General features: G+C 38.0%; 1 protein-coding gene across 6 annotated transcripts in view; it reads left to right on the top strand.

The window, feature by feature from the left end:
* The window catches only part of EPS8 (EGFR pathway substrate 8, signaling adaptor), a 141465-nt gene that overhangs the window by 85313 nt on the left and 42740 nt on the right, over positions 1–13412 (top strand). For all 6 annotated transcript variants that reach the window (XM_074826289.1, XM_074826290.1, XM_074826293.1 and 3 more), the window contains 3 exons: positions 463–553; positions 1626–1699; positions 11730–11797. In XM_074826289.1, the coding sequence (XP_074682390.1) occupies positions 492–553; positions 1626–1699; positions 11730–11797 (204 nt within the window). In that variant the 5' untranslated portion in view covers positions 463–491. The remainder of the gene's footprint in view (positions 1–462; positions 554–1625; positions 1700–11729; positions 11798–13412) is intronic.

Raw genomic sequence — 13412 nt, 5'->3', positions numbered from 1 at the left:
AATGAATCTTTCTAACAATTCAGCTGATGTTTCATAGAATATGTATCAAAAGGTCGTTTCAAAATTTCTATTTGAGAGAAATAAACTGAGGATTAAAATAAAGCATGTTTGACTATTGAAGTTGCCACTTAGAACATCTTGTTCACTTCTGTAGTATATGTTGTTCTTTGTTTAGTCAGCCTTTTATTTCTAAAGCTATTCCTAAAGACCATTGTATCAATAATAATAGCTTTATTCACTAAATTATAAATTATTTGAAGCAATAACCATCAGATTGCAATTGGGAAAAGTTCCATAACAGGTGTTTAAGGCATCACCGCGATGCAAATAACAACAATTCAGCTTGTTGATGCAATTTCTTTCCCATTTCAACTGTAATTTTCTCATAAGGTTTGTATTACATCTGTATTAAATTCATCTTTTAAGAGACTTCAATTCATATGCTGTTGTTTCTTTTCCCAGATCATTTCCCTCAGTAAGTGACGATAAGAATGAATGGACATATATCAAACACCACTCCTGGTGGATATGGAAGTTATTTTCCTCAAATGAAGTAAGGTTAATTTTCCTTTTATGGACAAAAAATAGTGTTGTATTTTCTTCTTTACGCTTTTGTTTCAGATAGAGCAATGATTATTAGATCTCACTGGAATAATACAAAGGCAGTTTCTGTAAAAGAATATGCAGTTTCAAAACCATGTAACCAAACTGACAGATATAATCGGACTGATTTTTGTGTTAATGTAAGGTTAAAGCTGTATTACTGAATGGAATCAACTGTAACAGAAAAATAAATTGCTGTAGCCATAACATACATTATATTACTCAGAGAGGTCTTCATATGTCTGAGATGTTTAAAGTTAGTTCTGAGTGAATGTATTTTTATGCATAAATGATGAGGCTGCCCTTTCCATCTGTGAGAAAATACTGTTTCCCAATAAACAGAGCTGAGCAACTGTTACCTGAAAGTGTTACTTTGCCTGAGATAAGAGGATGCTCCCTGTATCAGGAGCATGGCACTAGGTTCATTCGCAGCACTAATGAGAATTGACCTAATCCGATGCCAAAGAACCTGTATGGAGCAGGGCATCTGTGCTGTCATCTGCTTCTCATATTGTTGTCCCTTTAAAGTGAGTTTGTATATGGCTCATTCTTGTTTTGTTACACTAGAAGGAAGTTGGCTTGCCTCTTCATTTGTTGTAGGCAATGATAGTCCTTTTAATTCTTTTATGAAAAGCAGTTAAAATTGTTAATAAGAATTAACACTTGTGTATGCAGGAAAAAAACCCAAATCCTACCAAGTCTTTGGCATAGTAATTAAGATGATGGTGATGATTATTATTAAGTGATTTTGATTACTTACATTATGGTAAATTCTATGTGTATACCACAACTCCATTGTGCATGGTGTTGTATTAACACAAGAAAAAAGAGCTCAGAAGGGCTTCCAGCCTAAGTGAAACATGCTTCATTATATTCATGGTGCGGAACAAATACCCAGTATCATTACCTCTGTTAGTAATGTAGGTAGTGTAGTCCTACATAAGGGGAGGGTTTTTTCCAATGCCCATTTCTGTGTGTCAAATACATCTATACAGAAGCTAAGCAGAAATGTTTTCTTCTAGTGGCTATGGTTCCCCAACATTTGCTCAAGCAGAGAAGGAGCAGAATTCAAGAACAAGTGCAAAAGCTCTTTATGGTAAGACGGAACAGTCTCTAAAGTTTTATGTTGTTTAAATATCGATAGTGATGTCATGGTGAAACTATTTTATGCATATAAATCTGAAAGTGTATATACATATACATGGGTGTGTATGTCAACAAAATTAACTAACAAAGTGATTTTATTCCTACTAAAATGAACTAGGTTATCTAGAAAATGTTTTTATGGTTTACTAAGCAGAGAACTCCCACCTGCTAATTTTTAAGGCAGCAATGTATAAAGCATTTATCACAAAACTAAGAGTGATCCTATAGCTAAGGTATGCACCAGGAAGAAGGCATTCAGGGGTCTAGCTGAGCTATGGGTTTGATTCATGACCTGTGTCTCCCCCTGCCTCCCCAATTTTATTCCCTGCTAGCAGAAAAGGAATTTGCAGTATGATTCTTGCTTGACACAAGGATTTCATGGAAATTAGATTTGATGTAACGGATTTGGAGTCCTATTTGGTCTGCTATTTTCAACAGGCTTTGTGACTGTCGAATGTGCTGTTACTTACAAATATCTAAACGTTGTTGCACTTGCTAACTACAAATTCTAGTATTTGTCTTGGCTGTAAAGGCTACACTGTAGCCCATGGCCAAATCATTGTGAAAGCAGAATGTAGTCATGTTCCTTGCCAGCCAAACTGCACTGTTTCCTGGTCGTCCACCTCCACTGTGAATACATCCTGCTGATAGCTGTGCTGATAATTGAAATACAGGCAGCAATGAGACTGAGAGACGTTCTGCTGTGTAAATCTGTGTCTGTTGTTAAATGCTCTTTGGAAAGTCAGTACAATTGATGAAACTGGAAGAACGAGGTTTGCAGCAAGAAGCCAGTCCTGTGCCAGACTCCTCACACCTCAGCCTGCTCTTCCTTGTTGCAGGTTAACAAACTGGAAAGATCAAAGAGCAGTGGCCAATAACTGCAACATCCCTAGTAGTAACTAATCTTTTCTCCCTACTATTTTCTGTGGGGTGATGGCTGGGAGTGGCCTTGGAGGTTAGGGGAGCAATGACAGGATGCTTTGTGGCATTCGAGTGGCATTAGCGTTGCCCTTGAAGGTTACTGTCCTTGAGTTTGGGTACTCACCCGTGAGCACATAAGAACTTTGTTCTATTGGTCGCCGTGTTGACTTTCAAACTGCTTTGAAATTCATGAGGCTGAAAGCCCACAAAGGAGATTGGAGGTCTCCTAGCTTTGTATCCTCTAAAAAGAGAAGTGGTGTGAAAAAGCTGACATGGTTTGGTGGCTGAAGGCACTGTACTATATTAGTGTGAAGGTCTGCTTCTAGAAAAATCAGCAAAGACAGAAGTAGAAACCAGTTGAAACGTTTGTCATTTAAAAATCCTATTGGATGTGAATCATTCTAAGTTTAAATTTATCTTTTTTGGTGGTATTCTACAAAAGTCAGTCATTTGACATAGTATTAAAGGCAGGAACTGCAACTGAGGAAAATTCAGAAGTGATCATTTTAAACAGTGATTTCTGCGTCCTGTATGGGTTAACTCAACAAACTGATTGTATGTAGGTGGTAACAAAAACCAGGAAGAGACATTTCAAAAAAAATAGCAGATTCTTTTTTTATGAGACATTATGAGAGCATTGCGCTTTTCTCTTTCATTTTATATCATCATCATCATAATAGTTCAAGAGTACATGGTTTGAACAGAGTGGCAGTATCAGTGTCTTAACCATGTCCTTTAAACTTTGTGGTCTTTTAAAATAATACCTCTCTGAGCTTTTTCATATCAAACATGTGATGGGATAGTCATATGTCAGTAGAAGATGGAGACAAGTGAGTAAATTTGAAGTAATGTAATAGTAAACAGCCTTTTACTTAAAAAATACTTAATTGAATTCAGGTACTAATAGAAAATGCTTACCATAACTGCTGTGTGGTGACTCCTGTAAAATGAATTGTTGATCTTGGTTTGCTTCCATTGCTGGTAGATATATCACAAAACTGTAGCTGCAGTTGCCAGGAACTGAATGAATTAGAAGACTCAATTATCCTGGAGCTCCGAGTGAAGATCTATTGGCTCAGCTTTTAGAGAGGAGTTTGCACATTTTACTGCTTCTTCTCTGTTTTGTATGCATGAGGTACTAGGCTGTCAGTATCACCAAATGTATGAACTGGAGAAAACAAGGAAGACACCTAAAACCTTTCTCAAATTCAGGGTAATTATGTTTTTTTTTATTTTAGCAACCATCTTACCATGCTGTTGCGTCCCACGTGTGTCTCTTCTTCCTTTGTGATGTTAGGGATTTTTGTGCATGATGCCCTAGTAGGGGTGGGAAGCAGTTCATACTGCTGGAATTGTTAAAGCAATTGATACTACTGGAATTGTTAAAATCTGTTAAATATACTTATTATAAAATATTTTTTATAATTGATTTGTAATTAATAACTAAAGTATTTTATTTGAGATCCGTGAGAGTGAAAGCCTACAAAGCAGATTGGAGGTGTCTTAGCTTTCTTTTTATATTTGATATTATGTACATGTATATTAAGTGTACATATTTTATTTATGTAAATACATATAGCTCATGTATTTAATAGATTCATTTATAATATACATAAAATTTTACTGTAAAAGTAAAATGGACCATGTTTTTTTGTTTTGATAAAATGTGACCACATAATGTTAGCAGCAAACTTTGTCCATGACAAACTTCCTTTTCTTGGAAGACTTTTAAATGCCATTTGGACTAAAGCACCTATCCATGGGTATCAACAAGTGAAGAAGGTACTCAATTTCTTCCAAGTTTAGCAAAGACTGAAAAATTATTTTTAATAATAATGTGTATATATGTGAGTGTGTGTGTGTGTGTCTACACACACGCATGTATATGTCATGGCATGAAGTTTATCTCTTGAGTCCCAGTGCTGAGGTGATTCATAATCTTTCAGTCCTTCGGTCATCAGGCAGAAGGTTGGCCACAGCGGCAGTGGGAAAGGAGACTGGAACTTTATTGGTGTTACAGACAGTTCAGTTAAAAACTAGACTGGAGCCATCACTATCTCTGATGTGGTGATAGCAAAAACTTCCTTGCAACTACCTTTTTTTTTCTGTGTCAAATAATCACTTTGTTTTCACTCCTTTTCTTCCTGAAATTAACTGTTTTCTATTTGCATGATAAATCTCTCACTGAGCTGGGAGGGAAGATGCCCTCTGTGCATTCTTATGGGGTTTATTTCATCATTTACTTCTTGATCATTCCATCTGAAATGGGTTTTGGCTCACACCATCATCTGTTGTTCTAGCATTAGCTTCTCCATCTGGCTTCTGCAGCTCTGCTCGCGGGGAGACGTACAGTGTCAGTCAGCGCCAATAGCCAGGGCTGTGCTGGGTGTTTGCCAGCAATTGACACAGTGTGGAGCAGCCCCATTTCCCAGGAAGAGTGACTAGTGGTTTGCTCCAAATTGGTAGATTATTATATGACACAGAATTGAAAGATGTTACTAAAATTGTCTTCACACCGCACATACTTCACGCCTTCACATACGACACTAGAAAAGACTAAGTGTTTTATACCTTGTGTTTATACTTTTCATGGCTGTGATTAGGTGCTAGCAGTGAAATTGCATATGTGTTTTTGCACTGCTCAAATACCTCATTCAGAGCAACAACTGTAGTGTAATAAATTCAAGGAAATCACAAGCAGATCATAAACTAGGTAAACGAGTCCATTAAGAGAAACCATCCATGTAACATGCTTATATTATTTGATACTCAAATGAATTAAATTGTCAATTGACTCCTAAACAGTACACTTTCTTTGATAGCTAGTTCCGCATAGCCATCAGGGGAAGCTTGTGGAATAAATCTCGGAAGTGATAGTGTTTGCTTCTCTGAAAATGGTATTTGTTTTGACCTTTCTCCTCGGATGCATAGGTCATGTCTCCTGCACTTTGCTCTCAGTCTCAAGTTGAGTTTTTCCAGCTGCTGCAATACATTCTTAAAGGGGTGTCAGCAGTCAGTCCAATGCAAACCATAAATGCATGGTAGTAAATGAAGTATTGGGCTTTTCTGCTTGATGATGTGTAGTAATAATTTATACTGTCACTCCAGGATTCTTGGGACAACTTGTCAGGGAGACTCTTAATCCATGTCCACATGGATTGCCATCAGATTTCAGAGCTTTGTCTCTTTGTACACTGTACAGACATTTTCCAGTTTGGCTATGGAAGAGGAAGATGGGATCCACCATTACCCTTCTTTGTGTTATCATGACCATAGCATTGATACAATTTATTACACCTGTTCTGGGCAATTATTTGTAAGACATTGCTGGAAGTCTAGGCATTAGGATTCTTCATCCCTGTTTTAGGCTTTTAGGAACTGAAAATTTGTTGTGTCTAAAGGAATCATAGCCCTAACCAGCACCTTCTGTGCTTCAGGTCATCTGTTAAGACCCAGCCCGAGATCTTGTGCTTCTGGTAAGAATCTTCCCTACCTAGATAAAGAATTAGATTTCTCTTGCTGTGATACATTTCTCTGTGTGGTATTCTGGACAGTGGCACAGAGCCAGGCTATGGTAGAGTTTATTAAGCAGCTTTCCAATTCGCGGTATTGCTGCGCCCTCTTCCAGTTGGAAAATGGGTGAGACCTGACTATGTCAGGTTCTGTTTGTAGCTCTGCCTCAGTGGATCTTGGTCTCTGAAACTGTGGAATAGTTACCTTTCCAAAGTCTTTCAGAGAAGTAATTGGGAGAGCACAGAGTTCTTAGTGCAGTGAGGGCAATGAAAAGAATGAGCAATGGCAATCTTGAGTCCTGTTTGTCTGTGTCATGTACTGTCTAGTAGTATTTTTGACTTGACTAAAACTCTCTTGTCAAGAGGTGGTTTTCTGTTTTCTGGTGTTTTGGATGCTTCCAAAACTGGTACGAAATCAATACCTTTTAACACATTTTGAAACCAGAAACACGATCCATTCCTGATGATTGGTGAATTCAGTATGTTCACAAAGACGTGAATAGCAGTAGCATCTGTCCACATCAGACAACGGGAAGAGTATTAGTTTCTGTGGATCAATGTTTCTGCCTCTGGGTTGCGTTTGCTGTAGATTGTGATTAAGTATTTAAGTTTAGTGTCTTCTGCCATGATCCTTTTTTATTTTTATTTTTTTCCTTTATCAGAGGGAAAATAATTCAGGTAAATTGTGTAGAGAATATCAGCAAGGTTTGAGCTAATTGCGGCATTAAGACTGAAGTGTGTTTTACATGTGGGATGTAAGAGGTGCAGTAATTAGAGTAAATAGAAAAAACTCAATAGTTTTGATAGTTTTATTCATCCTTTGATAGTTTTATACATCCTATCTGGAAGTCTCTGTTGCAGAATTTCACTTTAGCTTCAATAACTCTCTTCATGCATGACGGGACCCGTGAGAGGTTAAGATTGATTGGGAGGATTAGGACAGTGAAATAGAGCATACAAAACACTCTCTTTTTTTTTTTTTTTTTTTTTTTTTTTTTAAAGTGTTGGGAGTTAACCCCAACCAGGAACTAAGGACCTCCCCAGTTGCATGCTCATTCCCCCTGTCTCCTCCCTGCAGTGGGATAGGGGAGAGAATTCAAAGAGCAAAAGAAAGAAGAAAATGATGGATCAAGATAGAGACAGCTTAATAAGAGAAGGAAAGAGTAGGGAGGAAAAAAACCTGAGTAATGCAAAGGCAATCACTCACCATCTCCCACAGCAGACCAATGCCCAGACAGTGTCTGAGCAAGGGCTACTTTGGAAAGACTACCTGCCAGTTGTATTGCTGAGCATGACATTATACAGTATGGAATATCCCTTTGGTCAGCTGGAGTCAGCTGTCTGTCACCACTGTGTCTCCTCCCAACCTCTTGTGCACCCCAGCCTACTCGCTGGGGCAGCAGAGTGAGAAATAGAGAAGGCCTTGGCACTGTTCAGCAACTGCTAAAACATTCCTATGTTATCAACACTGTTTTGGTCACAAATCCAAAACACAGCACATTACAGGCTGATGTGAAGAAAATTAACTCCATCCCAGCCAGACCCAGTACATTCAGTAATCCAGCAAATTCTGTTGCTTGTTTTCAATAGTAGGGTGTGAGTTATTTGCATTTAGAGATCATATAAGCAATCAAATGGAATTTTCAGGGTTTTTGTAAATGCAGTTAGATTAATATTGATGAATAATAATCAGTCACTTTGATACGTGAAAGAGTTCAGGAGATGAAAGCTGCATTTCCGGAAGAATGGCAATGGGCAGCTCTAGAAAAAGAAGAAAAATAAGGAGCTGTATATAGATGAAAAAGACCATGAGAGTCATATGCTCAGATATTTCTGACTTGGAAATGGAAACCTGGAAGTGTTGTAGGAAGAGGCAGCAGACTTTTGTGTCATCTGGGTAGAGAAGGATACAGAACAGGCTTACATCAATTTTGCTAGAAGTTCAAGGCAGTCGAGCACCTCAGCAGAAGGGCATGTAAAAGGGTTTGTGTCCTTTCTAAGGGCAAGGTGAGAACTTGTGGAGGTTTGTAGGTAGAATGTGGGACATGAACCAGGCACAAGGAGAAAGTAAAGGCTGAAATATAGTTTTGAGCTACTGGCAAAAATGGGAAAGTGGATGCATTCTATGTTGCTTTTTTTTTTTTTTTTCCCCTGTGTGTGTTATGTTCATGTTATCATGGGGGGACTTTATTCATTCTTCCTTCAGTGCAGTTTATGCCAGGCAGCCAAGAAAACCATCTCTCAGGGAGCCTGGGTGATTAGCAGCTGGGTTGACCCTGTATGGGAAAGGAGAACCACTTTCTAACTATTGAATTGTAAAAAGGTTGAAAAACAAAGCTTGAGGAAAAATCCTTCCAGAAGCAATGGAAGAATTTTGCCTGATGCTAGGGTACTTATTAGAAGATGTATTTTGAAGGGTGAATAATTTCAGGATGGAGCCATAGTATCTACTTCCAGCTCCTTTACAGCAGTGTTGACAACTGCTATAGGCTGCTACTTTGCTCATCCAAAACCCATAAAAGTTGCAGCACTGAGCAGTAATTAAGAGCCTGTGAGGTATGCTCTCTTCCTTTTTTTGGTTTGGTCTGTAATTGCAGAAAGATTTGGGAAGTTTCCCCAGTTTTAGTTGGCATGCTTCACTGCAGAGTTTGGATTGCATTGCTTTCTTGGACTCCCAGTAAAAGGAGTCTTCAAGTCTGCATAAGTGACGTACATTACACGGTGTTTTTTGGTAGAATGGCCTATAAGATAACAAGAAACAGTGGTCAGTGCCCCAAGCCTGTCAGTGTTTAAGAGGCATTTGGACAATGTCCTTAATAACATGCTTTAACTTTTGGTCAACACTGAAGTAAGTGGTCAAGCAGTTGGACTAGATGATAGTTGTATGTACCTTCCTACTGAAATATTCTATTCTAAATGATAACTTGGATCTCTAGCAGGTTCTAATAATCATTCTAGCTGCAGTAAGAAATAGTTAATTAGGAATTGTTGCTGAACTCAGTATGGACTGTCAGTTGTTGTGGTGACCATACTTTTTGTTTATTAACACAAACATGGATTGACACTTGCTAACTGGAAATTTTATTGAAGTTCTTGTTACTATTCTTTGTAATTAAAAATACAGAACTGGAGGGGCTCTGCTTGGCTCTCAAGCATAGGCAAGCAAAGATTTTTATTAGCATTCAGAAAGCGCTCTCTCTTTTATAAACACTGTTGTTCTCAGCATGACAGTGTGTTGAAAACCTTCCGTCATGTCTATTGTGAGTGTTGTGCTGCTCTGTGGAAGAGGATGCGTCAATCAGTGCTATGGATGGTTTTAGATACCCTGTCTTAACACAGGACAAAAACTCTGTGAAACAGAGCAACAAATCTCTTGCAAAACTTACTCTCTGCTTTTTAATTCCTTTGGAGCCTCTACACATGGCAGGATTTCTTTGTTTATTTAAAAAAACCTCCAACTGTTATTGCTTGCAGGATTTGTAAATCTTACAGTGGATGTAAAATTTCTTATCCTTCTTTAATTTGATATCATTAAAAGTAATATTTTTGTTCACCTAAAAGAAGATAATAACAATCAAAACTGAATGTTTGATGCATTGTTAATTGAAACAAGTGACTTTTTTTTTTTTTTAAAGCATATATTCTTTCTTACTGGACAGCATTTAACTATCATTTACAGTCCATAACAGAAGACTATTAGCTGATCCCCTTGGAGGTGCAAATAATTCTGTGGGGTTAAACTAGATACTGCTTTTTAATTCCCTTGTTTTGTTAGGAACAGATGGACTTTACTTCTTCAGATCATCATCCAAACAAAAAAAGAAAGGTAGCAAATCAGACAGTACTGCTTTACTGACTGTTTTGTTGGAGTGTGCACGTATGTGTGTCTATTGTGGTTAAAAAGAAAATCAACCAAAAAAATACTTTAACATGCTGCAAAAGCAGAAATAGTAGTTAGAGTTGGGATCAATGCAGATCCTCTACCCAGGGATTTCAGAATGCTTGATAATGAAAGACATCTATTTTGCAATATTCATGCACCTAGTTCAAAAACACCATGGATTATCAGAATTTTTAATTTGGCTGATTGCACTGCACACTTCTCTTGCTAAAGCAAGCTGAGTAGCTGCTGTACAGGAGCAGCATGGCTCTGTTGCATGAGTGATGTTTGTCATCATGGGAGGGGGGCTTCATGCCAGTGAGGGATTTCAGAAACTGTATTGTCCTTCATTAAAGTCACTGAGAACTGGGGAGATAATGGTGTAGTTATAAAAGGTAACAAATACTTTTAAAAGTGACACCTGAAAATGAGGGCACTGCTGTCTTTGTCAGCACCTGAAATTCCTGTATGAAGGAACCCTGGGCACAGAAGAGATTTTTACGGTGTGGCTTTTATGTTGTCTTCACTTCAGATCTCTCTATGTCACAGATCATGTGCTTGGTAGTAGTTAGCAATTTTTTATTTTTCAAAAAGTAACTTAACTTTCCCATCAACAGAATCACACACTTCTATTTTACCTCCAAGTATGATGAAATTGATGTATTTTGTATATACATCAGGTACCTTCCTTCCGAACAAAATCAAGCCACCTATTTTACTTGAAGATCAGAAATCAAGTTATTTAATGAAATGGACAGAAAAGAATTGTCTACTTGCACCTGTCAGCCACGTCACCTAGTGACTTTCTTCCTTAGACAAAGCTCCTGGTGTTCCACATTAGGCACTTCAGTAGTTATAGTAAAAAAAGAGAAGACCCTTCCAAATGATGCTTCCATTTTTTTTCCACTGAAGTTGAAACATTTTCTTTGATCTAAATTCATTATTTTGTGGTGGGGGTGTGTGTTGTGTCTTCATCTTGCTTTTACCCTTCCCTCTCCTGGTTTAATATTAATCTATTGTATAGAGTAAAAGGCATGATGTTTCTGATTTTGCTGCATTGTGTTTTGTTAGCTGAAAAATATTTCTGTTTAGAGATATTTGGTGTGTATTTCTCTCTTTTTTAAACTCCTTTCCATGCATATTTCCACATTAGTAATTCATCAGATTGAATTCTTTAGGAAGAAATAAAGGATGAATCAGGTCTGTTTTGTGTGTGGCTTTCTTGTTTGGCGGATTTAACGTGAGAATTAAATGTATATCAGAAAATACTTTTGCTTCCAAGTGCATTCACACAAATACAGTAAGCCTGATGCTAGTTATCATGTTGCTACCAAAGTGGCAAGCCAGTGATTTTTAATAATCGGGATTCCCCGTGAAGCATTTTCAGTCAGAACACTGCTCCCCCTTGGTGTCTCGACTCACTGTGACTAGATAGCTGTCTTTTGTTTGCACCCACTGGCTCTTTGTTAACATCGTTGAGGTAAGTATGATCCTTGTGCTGGGCTGCCTGGGGGTGAAGGTTTTTTCTGTTGAAGTACAGAAGTTAACAAAAGCTCATCTTCTGTTTTCATATATACAACTAGTCTCAAGTATCTCTGAGAAGCATTCAAAACAGCAGGATAAGAAGTTGAATGAATAATTATTCTTTCTTTTCCTCCCAACTCTAGAACAAAGAAAGAATTATGCACGAGACAGTGCCAGCAGCATATCCGAAACTTCACAGTATCACGTAGAGGTGAGATGAGTGATAAACCAATTACGGCTTTCAGTTACATGCAGTTATTTTTGCCTACAGGATTTCTGAGGATACATACACTTGAAGGCATATACATCTTCCAAAACATCCTGCCAGCCCAAGGTCACTTCAGAATAGATTACACTGAAATGTCTCAAATTCTATAGCTTTGCCATAACTAGCTGAAATTTTGATGTAGAAGAATGTAAGCAAAGTTGTGTGTAGTTTGGCAAATGGACAGGATTTCCCAGTGGGATATCAATTCAACGTGTTATGCTGCCCTGTCTCTGAACCTGGCTTGTTGCAAGGATGAGACAGAGCTAAAAAACCTTGTGCTGTTAGTGAGGCACACTGGATGATATTTAAAATGAATACTTTGATCAGTTATAATCAGCAGAGGTGACAGAATATTCAGAAAGAGCTGAGCATTAACCCCTAAAAGCCCCAGTTAGTCTACTATGTAGTAGTTAAACAAATATATTCTGGCTGCACAGATTCTTCCCCAGTGTGAAATGCAAAGTATGTTATTTCCTGTCTTAAGCCGCTTTGCAGAATTACTGCATGTGCTGTCATATTTTATCCTGGGCTAGATATATTTAAATTATTCAGCAAAGTAAGCCTGGGTGCCCATATGTAGCCTGTTAAGCACTTTTGGATGCAATGCCTCATTCTGTTCTCTTACTTTGGCACAAACTTTCTCCCACTGACATCAGACCACTGTCATGGGTTAAGCCAAGTCTTCCAAATACCATAGATTCTCAGCTCCTTTTTGCTGGGTTTTAAATTAGCTGTAAATTGTGAGATTGTATGTAGAAAAGTCTTAATTTCAAGTGCTTTTATCATATGATCAGCTTGCAAATGAATACTTGTGTTGCTTCTAGTTGTCTGTCTATCTCTCTTTGGATTCTTCATAATGGTTTTGATACTGTACTGACTTAAAAATTAGTACTTGTATTTGGAGTCTAAGCATTCCCGTGCGAGCAGCTGGTAGAGGGTTTGTTTCACTTCTTTTAAATACTTTGATTATGTGCAACTTATATCTACTCTCTTGTCTATCATTACTATTACAGTGCTGTTACCCTGTAATAGAAGAAAGCACACTTAATTGGTTTTTTGGTTTTGGGGGGTTTTTTTAAAGTTATTTAGAAGATAGATGTGCAGGAGTATATTAAAATTGGTTCAGCTTGAATGAATGTAACCAGGTCTTCAATAAGAATGTGAAGCTGAATTTATGCCTGGATAAAATGAAATAATTTTATGGGTTTTCTTGCATGGTTGGCATGTTGAAGGAGAAATTCTCAAAACCATAATCACAGGGAAGCTAGTTGAGGTAATGTCTGTGATTCTGGAGAACATTCTAAGTTGATGGTAAGCAAAAATAGTTAGTATACTACATTTGTACCGTGATCTGCATAAAAGAAGTGACTGGCCTGTCCATAAGGTATCCCAGTCAGATTTAAGCCCGTTGCCATCAGCATACTAGCTGCCAGCTCTAGAAGAGGTGAGGACACTCCAGGTCAGGGTGGTGGTGGTGGTACATTGGCAGGGTGTTTCTGGGAAGCTTCTGCTGATGCTTCCTGGATTCAGCTTGCCAAGAGAGACAGGTTTTCACTCC

The sequence above is a fragment of the Strix aluco genome, chromosome 5 (genome assembly GCF_031877795.1).
Source record: "Strix aluco isolate bStrAlu1 chromosome 5, bStrAlu1.hap1, whole genome shotgun sequence".
Classification (NCBI taxonomy): Eukaryota; Metazoa; Chordata; class Aves; order Strigiformes; family Strigidae; genus Strix; species Strix aluco.
The sequence above is the reverse complement of the archived record's forward strand: the minus strand, read 5'-3'. Positions and strand labels throughout refer to the sequence as shown.